The sequence below is a fragment of the Schistocerca gregaria genome, chromosome 8 (genome assembly GCF_023897955.1).
Source record: "Schistocerca gregaria isolate iqSchGreg1 chromosome 8, iqSchGreg1.2, whole genome shotgun sequence".
Classification (NCBI taxonomy): Eukaryota; Metazoa; Arthropoda; class Insecta; order Orthoptera; family Acrididae; genus Schistocerca; species Schistocerca gregaria.
This window is the reverse complement of record NC_064927.1, coordinates 267,939,745-267,958,003: the sequence shown is the minus strand read 5'-3', so window position 1 is coordinate 267,958,003 and position 18,259 is coordinate 267,939,745. Positions and strand designations below refer to the sequence as shown.

At 36.0% G+C, this 18,259-nt stretch overlaps 1 protein-coding gene across 1 annotated transcript in view; it reads left to right on the top strand.

Annotated features, from left to right (window-relative positions):
• LOC126285413 (protein I'm not dead yet-like) overlaps nucleotides 1-18,259 on the top strand; it is a 230,934-nt gene that overhangs the window by 209,881 nt on the left and 2,794 nt on the right. Inside the window, exons 11-12 of the mRNA XM_049984775.1 lie at nucleotides 12,383-12,576; nucleotides 15,111-15,248. Coding sequence (XP_049840732.1) covers nucleotides 12,383-12,576; nucleotides 15,111-15,248 — 332 coding nt within the window. The remainder of the gene's footprint in view (nucleotides 1-12,382; nucleotides 12,577-15,110; nucleotides 15,249-18,259) is intronic.

The following is an 18,259-nucleotide window of genomic DNA, read 5'->3' as shown; positions in this document are numbered from 1 at the left end:
TGGAATATTTTGTCACACAGTTTGCAAATTTCTAGATGGTAGAATTACATGAGCAACACAACTGCATTGAATTTTGTGTGAAACTTAAAAAGATCTTTACAGAGATACACCAAATGATGCAGAAAGCCTACAGTGATGAGAGCTTAAGCCATACTCAGTGTTACAAATGGTTCACATAGTTTAAAAATGGACAGACACAAGTTAAAGATGACCTTCATTCAGGACACCCTCCGATACCTACCAATGATGCTCATGTCGGGAATTTCAATGAATCTGTGTATGCGAATCAAAGACTGGCTGTCTGAGAGGTTACACAAGAATGTAACATTTCAGGACCAGGACCTTGCAATCTGTGAAGAGCTTTTGGATCATGCAAATGAGAATGAGATGTTCCTGAAGAGAATCATAACTGGTGATGAGATGTGAATCTATGGTTATGATGTTGAAACCAAGGTTCAGTCTTCACAATGGGCTGGAAAAGATTCCACAAGACCCAAAAAAAAAGTTTTTTTTTTAAAGTGTTAGTTTATCATGCATTGATGCCACAGGGACAAACTGTAAATTGACGGTACTATTGGGATGTGTTGTAACACATGCAAGAAAATGTGAGATGGAAATGGCCTGAAATTTGGCAAGACAATTCATGGCTCTTGCCTCACAATAACACACCCGCCCATTCATTCCTGTTGGTGAATGACTATTGCACAAAAAATGAAATCACTGTGCTGGCTCATCCTCCTTACTCCCCACACCTGACCCCGGCAGACTTTTTTTATTTCCAAAGCTGAAAAGCCTGTTGAAAGGACAAAGATTTGCAGTGATAGACAAGACAAAAGAAAATTCGCAGACGGCACTTCATGTGGTCCAGCAAGAGGCACACAAAGATTATTTCTGGAAGTGGAAATGGTTTTGGGGGCAATGTATCAGTTGTGGAGGAGAGTATTTTGAAGGAGACCATACACAATAAGTAAAAGGTTAAATTTTGTGGATGAAGTTAAGGAATTTTTTGAACAAATACTTGACAATATCAGCATACAGTTTTGTTTTACATGTTCTTATTTGAAAATGACTGTTTTTTCTTGTATTGTGCACATTAAAACTTTAATTTATGAGCCAGTTCTCTAAATTTTGTCCTTTGGGCAAATTAATTCCAGTATTACTTAAAAGGAAATGGTAAAATTTTGTGCTTTCTACAGAGTGGTCTGCAATGGTCAAGCTTTCCTCAAAAGAATATTTGCCTTGTGGATTGCTTTTGGATTTTAAATGTTTGAGATTAACTGCCATTGCCCAGCTCTGAATTGACTTAATGGGGTTCTTACTGCTATTATGCAGGTGAAAATTCTTTGTAACTGTTCTCAGTATATCTTGGAGGAATAAGAACGATTTGGTCTGCATTTTGTCACAGTATAACTTCTATAGTTAGGAAAGTAACTACATTTAAAACTCCCTAGCACATATGAGTATCAGACTTTTTATTTTTATTAAATAATAAATGGTTTTATTAAAATAAACAATTTGGGAAGTCATGCTCCAGAAGGAGAACAATGTGGTACTAAATTGCTGAATTTAGTAAAAGAAAGAATTCAGTAAAGTAGTACCGATCTGACACAACCCTCTCATCTTCATGTGCTGTACAAATTATGTGAGTGAGAACCAAAACTCTCTCAATGTTCTTTGCTGAATTAGGATTTTAATGAAATGTTTCATTTCATATGTGTATCACTTTCGCAACTAATGCAGTCATCACCTATATATGTTGCAGAGTTCATTTCATAGAAACTGTTGTTCACAAACAATTTATATGCACTTTTAGTAATGATGTTACTGCTTTTCCACTTTATAATTTTAATCTGGAAGGAACATTTACAAATAACAAATGTATTCACTTTACTTTTCATCTTCACTCCAGATGATAACACCTTTTCTTTTAAGAAACCCATTGTTATTTATTTTTTTTCCATAGTTCTTCTTTCAGCTTTCCCCACTTTTTACAAATTTTGTTTCAATAAAATAATGTAAGTAACTGCAAATTCCCAAAAGCAATACTGAACACATTTTATGCTGCAACAACAAACTTAAGAAATATATAGTAAACACTGAAGACAAGTTCTTACATGTTTTGAGAGTATTTATAACTTACTGTTTTGTACCAGAACTTTCTCATAAGAGTGCAAGAGCAAGAATATGGAAGCTACTGCATTCTGCTGATTGTTTCTATGCACCACGCATCAGTCAATTATAGGTGATTGCTTTTATTTTACATATTATTCCATTTAGGAATTTTCATTGTGGTTTCACAAAGTCCTGCCTAATTGTTTCAATAAAACTCAAAATTTTTCATTTCTACATGTTCTTAGTTGCATGCCTGACTGATTGTATAAAATAAAACATGGGTACTAATTGAATGAATATCTCCTATTTTTGCTTTTAATTGTTATCCAAATACCAAAAGAAATTATAGGATGATGAACCCTGTTCTTGGAAAATATTGTACTTACTAATATGTGAAACAGTAACAAAAAAATGCACATTAATTAATGTAGACTGACCATACATACTGGTTTTGGCAGGAAAGTCCCAGTTTTCACATTAATGTTTCTGAAAAACAAGTTTCCTAGAAGTAGAATATTATAGAAATAAATATTTTCACTACATTTGGTTTATATCATCATATGCCTTAAGGAAGAGTAAGAGGTATGTTGAAAAGAAAAGCAGGTAGTACCTAGCTTGGAGGTTATGCATAAAGATATAGCAGGTTTTCTCTTCAGAAAGTTCTCATGTGGAGTTCCATCAGACAGTCTTTTAATTAAGGAACAATTTTGGATGTAGTTAGTGATGTTGATGGCTTTGGCCCAAAATAGTGTCAGTAATTATAAGTCAAACACCATCAATGAGCCACTTCGACCAACACCATTCTGCTACACTTGGTATGGAGACATCACTGTATTCCTGCAATTCTTTTATTGCAGTATCCCATACTGTTGTGTGGCTACAAGGATTTAATTTTAAGACCAGTGTGATTTTCAACTAGGTTTTTGAATTCAACAGATTTTTTGGCGACTTCTTCTTTATGCCAAAAGAAATAGGTTTGACACCATCTGCTGTAATCATCTACAAAGATCACAAAAATTTCACACCACCTTGAGATGTTTCTCTCATTGGCCCTTATACATCAGAGACAATTCTAGCGAGATCAGCTTCACTGAATTTCAGATCCGTCACATTCGTTTTTGATTATACCTAACTGGTTCAAATGCCCTAATCAAGCATGCAGGGTTTGCATACAAGTTCTCATAACTTTCAATTTGGCAAGGTCACGCACGTTTGTGCTATTTTCTTGTAAATAAAACAAGTTACCAGCTCTGTCTGCAATCATTTTGATTTCACCATTACTATCTTGTATGACTAGAAATCTCACTGTGCGGTTATTGTCCACAAGCTTTGCCACTGAAATGAGATTGGATCTGGCTTTTGGCACATCTAAAATATTTCTCAGCATTATGGAGTTGGTGCCACTGGCTGTTGTTGTGATGCATTTGTCATTTTTAGCGGTTACTTATACAGCACTGTTGTCTGCAAGCAATACATTCTATCACATTTCTGTCATGTGTGTCAACACTATTAGATCATTCAATATGTGTGATGTTATGACATGCAGACACCTGGACATGTACTGGCCACAAAATGTATCCACATATCAGCCCAACCATGTTATCAGTTATATTGAATGGGCCGATATTTAATGTCATCTCTTCTGAAGAATTATTCTCTATATTTCAAACAATGGAAACTCCAGATAGGGATATCAACAATGTAGGAAAAGACAGATTTCTATTTGCCATAAAGAAGACACATCAAGTTGCAGGTAGGCACAATTAAAAGGGACTCATATGTAGCCTTTGGCCACAGCATTCATCAGTAAAGACACATACACACACAGACAAAAGAAAAAAAATCAAGCACACAATACATTCTGGCCCGAGATGCTGGAGTTGGCGGTCATGTGTGTATGAGGTGTGCTTGCTTTGTGTGTGTGTGTGTGTGTGTGTGTGTGTGTGTGTGTGTGTGTGTGTGTGTGTGTGTGCATGTGTGTGTGTCTTTACTGATGAAGGCTGTGGCCGAAAGCTACATGTGAGTGTCTTTTAATTGCACCTGTCTGCAACTTGTCCTGTCTTCTTTACAGTAAGTAGCAATCTATCTTTTTCTCCAATTTGTTCTCTATATCTTGCTTGTTCATATTTTCAAAAATCACAAACAAGCACTAATAGCTTGTGCTCCCTTATAAAGATTCATGTTGGAAATAACAATTTCCTGCTACTTTTCATATTTGGATATATTGCAGTTAGTATCTGTTATCAAAACAACCAGAAATGCTTGCAAGCATTACTAAACAGTAAAGTGCCCAACAGTGTAAGCATAATTCTGATTTATGTAATGCATCTGTCAAAGTATTTCACTTTTCACTATTAAACTTTCAATAAACTTTAAAAACTGTCAAGAATTTTCAGATTAACCTCAACTATCCCCACTGTTTTCTTTTATTTTTATTTTTTATTTTATTTTTTATTTTTAACTCATTCACAATTATGAGAACAAGTTAATCACATCTTTATGCAAAAAACCGGAGCAGTCATATGTGTATCCAGTGTGTCTTGATTGCATATTATATAACCCTTTACCTAACCTATTCGCTGATTAGGATCTTGATTCAGTTTTGATAACCAGCTTCAAGCACACTTCCAAAACATAAATGTTTACCAGCAGGTTTTTTTTTTCTTTTCACAATAATTTTCTTCTCCATTCGTTTATTGATAATTCTTCACAATCACACATAGTATGGTATACATTTCCATCCAGTGACTGACTTCAATGGAATATAGACATGAACTGAACAAAACTACAGTAGTAACAAGTTCTTTTTCATACTGACAATGTTATAATTTATTCCATGTCAAATCTGCTGGCCCAGGGACTTCATCCTCTGGCATGGCACGGTTGTCAGCTCGGCGCGTACATTGACCTACATCCAAAGTTGCCATTTCCATGCTTCTGCAAGTCCACCATCGTTGTTTCAGCGTCCTTGAACACATAGAATATAAGAACACAAAAACACTACACACAGTACATCTTTTACATAATTTTAACCTAATACATGTATGAATATTAACCACGAAACTCGTTGATTAGATGCCACTTCATATATTGTAGTATTCTTTCTGCAAGATCATACATCAGAAAGTGTTCTTGAAGAAAGGCAGTGCTGATCAGCAAAAAATGTGCAATATTCACTCAAGAAAATCAGCACATACCTCCCAACACCTTCTAGCGGTTTGATATATGATTGCATCATAATTCAGTTTTCACTAATACACAATGAGTTCTTTAGCATCATCATTATTGTACATTTTCGGTATAGTACTATATTGCATACGCAAACAAAATAACGTTTGACATGGTGGCTGATGGAAGCGACTGCAAAGGTATTTCCCATTTACAGCTGCTCGTATCAACTAGCATGCCAAGTGTCAACTTTGTTTGCATGACTAATACATTCAATAGCCTTTCTATGTCCAACAATTCCATCTGTCCATTATTAGTTCAAACGTCCCCTTATTATATTAACAATTGTAATTTGTTCCCCTTATATAAAGAGTGCATTAAGTTTCTACGTATATGTTGTGTACCATTATTTATGAATCTTTTTTTTAAATTGTTTGCAGGAATCTAATTGTCTTTGTCTAACCAGCTTATCAGTACAGACGTTTCATCTGTTTGAGTTTTTAAGTTTACAGTCACTGCAATATCTTTTCAGCTAATAATCTTATATTTTCTTTCTTTAGTTGAGATCAGTGCTTCAGTTCTCAAGTAATGCAACAGTGAAGCATTTGTAATTACTCACAATATCTAACCTTCTAAGGCTGTATTAATTATAAAATAATCTCACCTATACTTTGATCCATAAAAATCCTGTTATTTTCTTACTGTATTATTATCTCTAGGCATACTAAATAGCATCTATCATCTTCCAAGAAATTTTATAGTATGGAAACTTGTATACCAGTCTACTAAAGGCTATGAATTCTAGATTGTTCTGGTTTTCTTTCATGCTTAATAGTACTTATATTAACCCTTGTTATATTCCTTTTAAAACTAAGAAACTGTTGCTATATCACTATTTTACCATACCGTGACCTGAAGTAGCATACTCAGCAGTAGGCATCCCTTTATCTTATCCAATGAGAAGGAGAGTAGTATGCAAAACAATTATTCTTACTCACTGAGATGGAGCTTCTCCCACAATACTTTATTCTTAAGGTTTGGCCACTCATGCCTATAAATCCTCTTATCCCTGACTATCCTTCCATTTATTTCTATATTAAAATAATAATCCTCATTGTTCACACCTTTCATCAGTAAATTGAATCTTTTGAGACTAATTTCATTATCCCCACTGATCGTTACTTGTCCCTGGACATTTGTCATATGTAGGATATGCCTTACTGTATATGCTTTCTTTCAGCACTGTTTAGCGAATCTATAAATACAGTAACTCCTTCATATTCATTATCCTTTAAGTCAGAACCTCTTATTTTATACCCCCAATGCTCACCAGAATATAAATTGCTATTTGTAATTTCTCATACCCAAGGAGTTTAAATTATTTGCTGGAATTGTTATCTGGATTACTTTGTATACCTTTTCCTGAACATTCTTCACATCTGGGGTTAAGTTAGTCCTTCCTTTAAAAAAATTTAGTATGCAGTTTTACACAGAGTGCTCTAATACATCTTGTGTCCTTAGCTTTTCCCCAGCTTCTAATTTATTTCTCTCTCTCTCTCTCCTCTCTCTCTCTCTCTCTCTCTCTCTTCTTCTTCTTCTTCTTCTTCTTCTTTTTTTTTTTTTTTTACTGAAATACTTTATTGTCTGGTCTACCTCCTTGCTCTCTTTTGACAGTTAGAAGTGTCAAGTTGTTAGTTTCTTCCAGTGTGTTTAACCAACTCACATTGTATTTTCTGACAGGCTCTATATTGTACAAACCTTTACTCTTTCTTATCTAAAGATCTCTAAGTTTCAATGTTTTTGGACAGGACTTGTCAATTACTTCCCATCGACCATTGTATCTTAACAAAATTTACTGATTTTCCTCTTGAGTTTTGAACTACATCCCTGAGCCTTATGTCTCTTTAACCAACTTTTTGCCCTTGAAATAAGGTTTCGTGTAAATTGTTTCATTAATATATGTTTTTGCATTTGGTGTCCTGGGGACCATAATAACTTAGCTAATGATGGTTCCCCTATAAACTTTTGGCCCAGGATTTCAAAAGGTAATAAACCTGTGCTAAGGGATGGTAGTTCATTCAGTAATGTTGCAAATTCACCAATTATTTTGGACCACTTGCTGTGTTCTTTGTTAAGTATATTGTACAAGGGCATCTGATTTATTTCATGATTCTCTTTTCTGGATTACTGGATGGGTGGTACACCAGAATTTTCACGTGTTTTACATTATAATTATCCAAGAATTTTTTACATAATTGTCCACAGAACTGACTACTATTACCAGATAGTAACCTTTTTGGTACCTGATGCTTAACGGATTAATCGTTCTTTAGACATTCAATTATGGACCATAAAAGTCAATGCCAGTGAGATCCCACATTCCTTTAGGTATTATCGGATATAGTGTAAATTTATATGGAGTACTTATATCTGTTGCTTTCTGACATATTTTGCAGTGCCTGATGTTGCATCCAACAACCCCGCCCATACCATGTTCATAGTAGAATTTATTAACATGTTGCAGACACTTTTTTATACCAAACTGACAGTATCTTTCATGTACATAAGTAACTAGATTATGTAGCGCATGCACAGGGACACATATTCGCCACCTCTTGTCTCCAATTTGGCTGCACCAATAGGATGTCCTCTTGAACAGCAGTCAGTGGTCTTTCTTTTCTTTAGTTATACCATCCTTTTCCAATAGATCTGTTATCCTGCTAGATACTTGTCTTTGTTCTGTTTCCCCATAATAGTATCAGCTAACTTCTTTCCATACCACTTTGCACTCTGTGATTTAAAAACTTAATTATATATTTCTTAACCTCCCTCTTCTTCCTTCCCCATGAACCATGGACCGTGCCATTGGTGGGGAGGCTTGTGTGCCTCAACGATACAGATAGCCGTACCGTAGGTGCAACCACAACGGAGGGGTATCTGTTGAGAGGCCAGACAAACGTGTGGTTCCTGAAGAGGAGCAGCAACCTTTTCAATAGTTGCAGGGGCAACAGTCTGGATGATTGACTGATCTGGCCTTGTAACGTACTGTGAACGGCTGAAAGCAAGGAGAAACTACAGCCGTAATTTTTCCCGAGGGCATGCAGCTTTACTGTAGTGCTACAGAAGAATGTTGAAGATTAGGTGGGTGGATCACATAACTAATGAGGAGGTATTAAATAGGATTGGGGAGAAGAGAAGTTTGTGGCACAACTTGACTAGAGGAAGGGACCGGTTGGTAGGACATGTCCTGAGGCATCAAGGGATCACAAATTTAGCATTGAAGGGCAGTGTGGAGGGTAAAAATCGTAGAGGGAGACCAAGAGATGAATACACTAAGCAGATTCAGAAGTATGTAGGTTGCAGTAGGTACTGGGAGATAAAGGAGCTTGCACAGGATAGATTAGCATGGAGAGCTGCATCAAACCAGTCTCAGGACTGAAGACCACAACAACAACAACCCTCTTCTTACATAGGTAAGCTTTCTGATTCCTAGAGATAGCGTCTGTAAGAGACAAAATATTTCACTTTTCACTATTAAACATTCAATAAACTTTAAAAACTGTCAAGAATTTTCAGATTAACTTTAACTCTTCCCACAGTTTTTAAAAAAAAACTCACTCGCAATCATGAGAACAAATTATTCACATCTTTAAGAAAAAAAAAAAAAAAAAAAAAAAAAAACATAGCAGTTGTTCGATTTTCCAATCTTTTTGGTTGCATATTGTTTAACCCTTTATCTGTCCTAATTAGCTGAATAGGACCTAGATTCAGTTTTGATAACCAATTTCAAGCAAGCACTTTTCCAAAATAAAAATCCTCACCAGCAGGTTTTTTCTCTTCACAATAATTATCTTCTCCATTGCTTTATTGATGGTTTATTCACAATGAAACATAGAATGGTATACATTTCCATTCAGTGACTGCCATCAATGGAATACAGACATGAACTGAACACAATTACAATAGTAACGAGTTCTTTTTCATATTAACAATGTTATAATTTATTCTGTGTCGAATCTGCTGTCCCAGGGATTTCACCCTCTGGCATGGAATGGCTGTCAGCTCAGCACGTACAGCAACCAACTTTCAAAACTGCCATTACCATGCTGCTGCGAATCCACTGTCATGGTTTCAGCATTGTTTCTCGAACACATGGAACATAAGAACACAAAAAACACTACACACAGTACATCTTATACATAATTTTAACCTATTTCATTTATGAATATTAACCAAGAAACTCATTAACTACATGCTATTTCATATGTTATAGTATTCTTACCACAAGATCATACATCGAACAGTGTTCATGAAGGAAGGCAGTGTTGATCGAAAAAAAAGTGTGATATTCCCTCAAAAATATCAGCACAATGTGCAACCACTGTCTATGCACCAAATGATGTTGAAGCCACAAAACTTCAGAAGAGGCTCACTCATAGAGAAATAGCAATGAGCTTCGTCGACATTATTTAGGCTGGAACATTTAGTTTCTTCTTGCTCTCATTTGTTGCTGTCCCTCACATCACTTTTTGGCTTGTTCACAAAACATTACACCACTTTAATAACTACAGTGGCACTCAAACTTTCACTGTCTTTCTGAATCCTTGCATTATGTTCTTCCAAGATTTTTACTTTCAGCATCTTGACATCTGGCAGATTGTCATGGCATTCAGTTGCAAATCTAAAATTGTCATAGCTATTTGGAAGACTGTAGAGCAGCATTATTAACTATAGGTCACCATTTATGTTGACATCTACTGCTTGTAACTTGTCCACAGCATCAAAGAATTTAGTAAGATGTTGTGCCACATCATTAGTAGGTTGCATTTTGTGAAGTGTGAGACATTTGAGCAGTATTGCTTTGTAGATTAGTCCTTTGGATGCATAGATTGATTAAGGTTTAAGGCATACATAATGTGATATAGTGCAGTTCTGTACTTGCTTCAACTCAGTGGCATTGCTTTTTTGTCTGCCACTAGCCATAATTTGCAGCGTAGAACACTTCACATGTATTAGCTGCTACTGGTTGCAGTAAGTCTCCAGATACACAGCTTCAAGTGTTGCATGTGACGAGTAGCACTTCAACTTGCATTCTCCATATGTTACAATTATCATGTGGCAGTGCTTCTAGTCAAACTTTGTGTGCAGTAGACAGATGTGCAAATTTATCATGTAAAAATACTTGTTAATTTCCACACTTTTAAGCTTATGAGTTTGGGTTTTCTTATAATAAAAAAATTAGATTTTTCTGATTGCCTAAGCTTTTGGGATGTAGTTTGACTAGATAGGTATGACACTTAATCATAGGACAATTTTATTCATAACTCGCGACATGGGGAATAACACAGAATTAAGAAGCACAGATAAACTGACTTGAAAACATGTGCATAGCATTGTCTGTAGACACAAAAGACAGTACATGGCAGTAAAATTTGAATCTCAAAAAGAAGTAATATTGGTAGTAATGGAATGTGAATTGGTAAAGTTTCTATGTCACAAAAACATATTGTGGAAATCAGGACTTGAATATCCTTGTGGCATCTCCTCCAGTGCATTGAGGATATTTCCAGTCACATGTCAGTTAACATCCTTACTGATGATGTTTAAAGCAAGCAACAGAAATATTTTTAAGCAAATTGTAACATTAACATTCATGGCTGGTGGCAAATAATAATAATAATAATAATAATAAATTTCATTAAAGATTAATGAATATGATAAACTTATAAAACAGGAATTAAGCTTTTTGTAATTAACATTTTTAAGACTAAGTCTCCCCCTCCCATCCCTCTGCAACTGCTGAGTTCTGTCAGTCATCTAACATTACCAAGTTTTAAACTAGCAAATGTGAGCAGTATTTCCTTCGCAATAACATTTTGTGCAACAAAGTGCTAAACAAATGAAAATGGTACAAAATTTACTCAGAAATGATCAATATGTTTCATCTCATTTTCTCTAGGAATGAATTGAGATTATAAAATGCTTTTGTGTTTCCAGCCAAGAGGTCTCATTTAAGTGCCCAACATTTTGATTTTCACAAAAGTGGAAAAAATGAGAAACACATTTGTTGAAATGTCAGACCTTTGATGAGCTCATCTCTTACATTTATTAATTAGTGGACACATTTATTCTGCAATCAGTTACAGCCAAACAGCTGTTTAGACACGGCCAAGTACTGTAGAAATTGTGTTTGTTTGGATGTTTCCATTATTGTCTGAACTGTTGAATGTAGCCTATTTCTGCGTAATTCCTTTTTTCGTGTGAAAATGCTAGAATGTGGCATTAGGGTTACACAAGATATTAATTAATGTGACCAGCTTATATTTCCACTGGGGCTTACCATATGTAAACTGAGCATAAGAAATAAGAAAATATTTGGAAAGTATGTTGTTGATAACAATACATCATTAGGAAGGATTTCTTACATGAATTGACTAGTGTTTCCTGAAAATTGCAAATTACACTGTTTAATGAGACTGAGAAAACTTTTAACTGCTGCTACTTAGTCAAAAAAAAAGTTTTGTATGTCAGTAGCTTTCTATCTACAGACAAGTTTTATTTCTGGAATCAATTTACTAGTGTTTTGGTTGTGTATCAGCCTATCTGTGACCACAATACTGACACCTTTAACATGCCAATTTTTAAGATTTGTACTGTAACAAACCAAACTGCAGTAGTTCATGGTACCACCATTCATAAAAGCTCATATAGTTGGGACCAATACGTGACATAAAGACTACAGTGTCTACCAGTGGAGAGGTTGAGTCACAGACAGGTACAGTGAAAAACACTGCTAAACATTTTTGTCAAAAGCTTAAAAATCCTTCTTCCAACCTAGGAAACACACATACATTCTCACAAGTGCACCTCGCACACATATGACCACTGTCTCCTGACACTTGGCTGTGCTATAGTGTCTGTCGGAAGTGTGTTTCTCTTTGAGTAATTTCAGTAGAGAAAAACCTCTACTCACTCCCCATGTACTGTAAATACTTGGCATTCATCATGCTTTTTGCACTTGAAACTGTGTCTGTTTTCCCTCCAATTTTTTAAGTATAAGCCATAAAATTTTGAGAATATTTTATAATGTGTCTGTTAACAGGTGGAGGATTTGCAATGGCAGCTGGCACTAAGGCATCTGGACTAAATCAGTTACTTGGCGAAACATTGGTTGCACTTGAAGTTCTCCCACGAGAAGTGATTCTCATTATAGTTTGCACAGCCACAACTTTTCTCACGGAAGTCTCATCAAATACTGCAATTGCTAATATTGTTACACCTGTACTTGCAGAAATGGTGAGGAAGAAAAACCTTTTTACAGTTTTTAAATATGATTAAAAATTGATTGTTTGTGCTTCTTAGATTCATATAATTCTGATAAGAATACTCTCTCAGTACTGACAAGAGATAAATTCTGCTTCAACGCACCCTTGAAGCTGCGTAGTAGAACCTGCCAATTTTTTATTTTTTTTAGTTAATGTCTTAGCTTTTCTTTATTTTTTACTCACTGTTGTTATACAGGGGGGAGCACAGTAAATTGCTTTTCTAGAATTCAAGTTGTGGCGACACTGTTGGTTGAATAGAGGGGAGAGTGGGTGTGGTTTATAGTGACCAATGGGAAGTTTGTATTCAATTGTTCAGTTGCGATAATGCAGTGGACACATGAGGCGCGCTCATTTTGTGTTGAAGTGGATTTCTCGAATTCCCACTTGATCATTGCAGTGCAGCATGCTTTTCATTTGCAATTTGCTGTATCCCCTCATGGACGTGTTCCCGAAAGCAATCAATTTTAAATTTGGTAAATGCATTCAGAACAGCAGGGGATGCTTCATCTGTATGAATAGAACCCAAGAGAAGCGTTACAACACCACAAAATGTCAAACGAGTTAGAACAGCAGTACTGCAATCTCCAAAACACTCAACTCGGAAACATGCACTTTTTCTTGGCATTTCAAGATGTTCTGGAGAGAACTGAATAGTCACCTGTATAAAATGTCCCTGGTCCAGCAGTTGTCAGTACGGGATAATGTAACACGAAGTACATCTTGTGAAGACACTCTTACAACGATATCCCGTGACACAATTGTGTTCTTTCCTGACGAGGCACATTTTCACCTCAGTGGGTGTGTAAACAAACAGAATGTGCAGTACTGAAGCAACACAAACCCAAGACAAATTCACCAGAGACCCCTGCACTCAGACCACTTCACTGTGTGATGCATGAATAGGCATCATTGGCCATTACTTTTTCCAGGAAAATCATCGTGCTGTAACTGTGGATTCGTATCATTACTTAACCATACTGTAACAATTCTTCCTGCCAGCTTTCAGGGCAATGCAACTACAGCATACCTGATTTCAACAAGACAGTGCCACTGCACTCACAGCTGGCATAACCATGAATTTTTTTAGGCAAATGTTTCCTGGAAGGCTTATCTCTCATATGGGGGTTCTCAACTGGCCCGCATGATCAGTGGACTTAGCCCCATGTGATTTTTTTTTCTTTGGGGTTACCTGAAATCAAAGGTGTATTACAGTTGTCCCACACCCTGAAAGACCCACGGAACAGTATTGAGGCTGAAACTGCAAGAATAGCTGAAGACATGTTTGAAAGAATGCATGATTACTTCAGAAAAAGACTGTAGCAGTATGTGGATTGTGAAGATAGTCTGCCAGATATACTGTTCAAATAAACCGTGTAGTTAGAAACTTCCATTATTGTCCAATATGATAAAAATAAAAATGTAAGTTTCTAAGTGTTCATTATTTTTTTATTTCATTCCTAAATCAGCAATTAACTGTGCTACACCCTGTATGACATTATCTTCTGGGACAGTGCTGTTATTTAATGCAAAATTAAGCAGAAACAATACTGAATTTAAAAGATAACAGCATATCTTGTGGAGAGTTCCTGACAGAGTATGGCACTCTTACACTTATTTCCCAGAACATAAATTCCTAAACAACATTAAATGATTTTTTCACTTTACAGAACATGACAACAATATTAAACTTTCCTGATGTTCTGCAAAATATGTGTCCCCTATTTAACATAACTTCTTAACATTATTTTTTGCATGGGATATTGTAGTAATTGCTGATAAGTATTAGCTGCGCAATAAGTAGCAATATTCAATAAAACAAGCTTCTATTAACAAATATTTAGATAACTGTTTTTTCTGTGCTAAACATTTGTATATTTTACCCTGAGATGGAATAAAGGTAACATGTAGTAATGACACAGTTGAGTATAATCTCACACCAGGCCACTGTTGCTAGTCAGAGAGTTATCTTTCTGTGGTAGCCCCTGTCACTGGTGAAGTACCTGCATATTAATGATGTCACATAGATATTAAACTGGTAATAAAGGTGGAAAACTAGCTGTTTCATACAGTCAAAAATCAGTAGCCTAATTTATGTATTCACTCATTAATTCATTTCAAAGCAGCTGCTTTCCTGTTAATTTTAATTCATTAAATTTGAGGTGGATAAATTTGTATATTTTATAGCAGTTCTCTCTCTCTCTCTCTCTCTCTCTCTCTCTCTCTCTCTCTCTCTCTCTCTCTCTCTCTCTTTTACATCTATAACTTATCCCCCCCCCCCCCCCCCTTGCTTGGCCTCCATGAACCATGGACCTTTGGACCTTGCCGTTGGTGGGGAGGCTTGCATACCCCATCAATACAGATGGCCGCACCATCTCATGATGGAGATGACAAATGGTTGATTAATTCATTCATGCACATTCCTTTTTATTTTCGCTTAGGGCAGCTTTTTTCACATAAAATGGCCCCAAAAGCAGTCGGTGTGTTACATTCATTCTTCTTTTCCAGGCTAAGGCAATGGAGATCCATCCCCTCTATTTTATGATGCCAGCTGTACTGTGTTGTTCATTCGCCTTCATGTTGCCTGTTGCCACTCCACCTAATGCCATTGTGATGGCAGCATCAAACATGAGGTCATCTGATATGGTAAGTATGGGACTGTTGTTTCTGAATACTTAAGCCATTTATAGAGTACATGTCAATTACACATAAGATATTTTTGATGTTTCCGTATTTTGTAAAAATGGAAGATAATAAGATGTTTAAATTCATTACAAAACCCACCACTTCAAGTATCTCCTATACATTCTCTCATAAAATTTCAGTATCACTCATTATTTATATAATTTGTATCTACTGCCTTTATTTCAGCACTCATAAAATCATGTTCATTTCTTCTCTCCCCATTCATCATTATCCCAATGTTTGCACTGCTTTCATTGATTAAAATTCCATTCTTGCACAATTTCTGTTGAGGTCCACATCTTCTCAAGAGCCAATATGTTCTCTTTAGTTTTGATATATTTTCCTAATAATATCTGAGAACTGCACATGAAATAAAGATATTTTCCACAGCTTCTAACACATTTGTTTCCTTTATTGTCAGGTTCATGCACCACAATTCAGATCTCAATTGCAGTTATGTTGTGTTCAGAAAGTGAAGTAAGAAAGGCCACACCAATACCAAAACCTAGCATGTGTGAAGCTAATGTTCTGACTCATATACTGCACATTGAAGGTGAAATAGTTGCTGATTTTCATCACCAACTTATTTTTTGTTTATAACAGAGATGCCTTGAATACTCAGAATATGTTAAAACCATATCAAGAATTTTAAGAGGGAAGAAAGTATACCAGTGATATTATGAGGAGCATTCAAAAGAAAGGATACAGATTAACATAGTGGGTATAAATGAAGTCTTTATTCAAAAATAACCACCAGAGGCCTGAGTCTAACTATCCCAGTTTTTCACAAGCCTTAGGAACTCACAGGGTGACATGTCCAGGCTGTAGGGTGGGTGCTCAAGCTGTTCCCACTTGAACTTGGCTGTTGCACTTTATGTGACTTTACACACATGTGGATGCACATTTATCCTGGAGCAGCATTACCCCCTCCATGAACAGCCAAATCCATTTGCTATTAAAGGACATATGACAGGTGACAGTCAGGTTGGTATCCCACTGTTGTCCAGTGCATCTCCAGACTCATCTTCAGCCTAGAATCTCAGTGAATGAAGTAGAATTGTTGTCAGTGATGAGTGCCAATGACTGTCAAAGATGTATCTGAAGATGCTTCAGATGATGGTGAGGTACCAACCTGATTGTCAGCCACCATGTGGCTCAATAACAAGGGTGCCATTTCTTTTCATAGCAGGACTTCTTTAGCTGTCATCTGCAGACGCTTACAGCAAATTCTGCCTTAGCCAGCAAGGTCACAGGATGTCTCCCCAGTGGGAACAGATTAGGAGCATTATGAGGAAGGCCCTCCAACCATATCAGGATTTTGATAATCTAACATGCTAGTTTTAGAGAATTTGATACGATATCCCTAAGAAGGACACCCAACAACTCTGTCAATCTATGCCAAACTGTGTAACTGCCTCCATAAGGGCTAGAGGTGGATCAATACGTTATGGACGTACTCAATTTGTGTAGCTCTTTCCCTTGAATAAATTATCCTGTTTTTCTGAAATTGTAAGCATTTGACTGTCCTGTACATGTGCATCACAAATACTGATTTATGTTCCATTTGGACAATTCCTTTGTAGTGTGTGTGTGTGTGTGTGTGTGTGTGTGTGTGTGTGTTTTATAGTGTATATCACGAATTCAATTATGTAGTCCATTACAGTATGCTGAAGCAAAGATATCATTTATTACATGTTTTCTCCTAAACATATTCTAAATCTCTCCCCCTTTACCCCTCCCACAGAATATAAAATAAATTTAAACTCATATATATACTATGTAATCAGTTTTCAGTATCTTGATATAATGTTCTTATTTTCCTGATCTTGCCATAAAACTGAATCATTTCATATATCCTACTGCTTTACTGTGTCTCGGTGGAGTTCTAAGTATCAGCCAACTCTTCATAAAGAACCTTTATCCAATGTGTACTTTAGTGCTGTGTTTATGCATAGCATTATACATAGCAAATCTCTGTTATGTTGAAGACCTTTCTTTAAGTTGAGCCCCTGGTTCATTACAAATGTGGCTGCTTAATTCCACAACAGTTATAACTATCTTCAGCATTTTTTAATGTAAGGATATATTCACTTTATTTTGTAATGTCTGGAAACTTTCCTGTGGGGGGCATCTACAATAATTTTTGATCTTGCTGTAAGACAGAATATCTTGTGATAATAATCAATAAAAAATTATTGCACCTCATAGCTTCCTTTGCTTTAGGCATTAATTCAGGTCTCACTTCATTGGATGTATGATATATATATGTTCAGACACAGTTCTTGGATGCAACAAGGTGTCTTGTACACTCATTGTGCTGATTGGACACAAGTGCCAGTTAGCTCTTGGCAACAAATAATAAATTCTTCACCACTGACAGTACTGAAGTGTCACAAATCCAACCCACTCTCTCAGGATCATGAACAGTTGATCCCTGAATTAATCACCTCTAAGTGAAAACAATTATGTCACAATGCTCCTGGTTGGATACAGTGTATCTATAATAATAAGAATATTAAATCTTTTTACCAAATGAGAAAGTTAATAAATTCATGCACACTTATGGTGGAGTCATGATTCTGTATTTATGATAGTAAGATAATGAGGGTTTGTTTGTAGCTTGTTAAATGGTTTGAATCAAAAAAGCTTCATTTCAAGCTCATCACTTTTTCAGTCTATTTGCCCCAGTCACCTAGCCTTCCTCGTATTTCTTCTGGTAGTCTTTGACATGGATGTAAATAATTCCCTACACAACAACGTATCCATAGTAAGGTGAAGGGTATTGTGTATCAGTTAATACTGCCTAGTTTTGTTGTTAATAGGTTCGGTCCTTGGTGCACCATGACTGTTGTCAGAGAACGGTATTACAAAAAACTTGTTTCCTTGATTTAAGAGTTTCTGCTACCATCTCCAAGTTTTTGTGAACATAGAGGGAACATTTTCTCAAATGTTCCATCTTTCCTTTATATAAT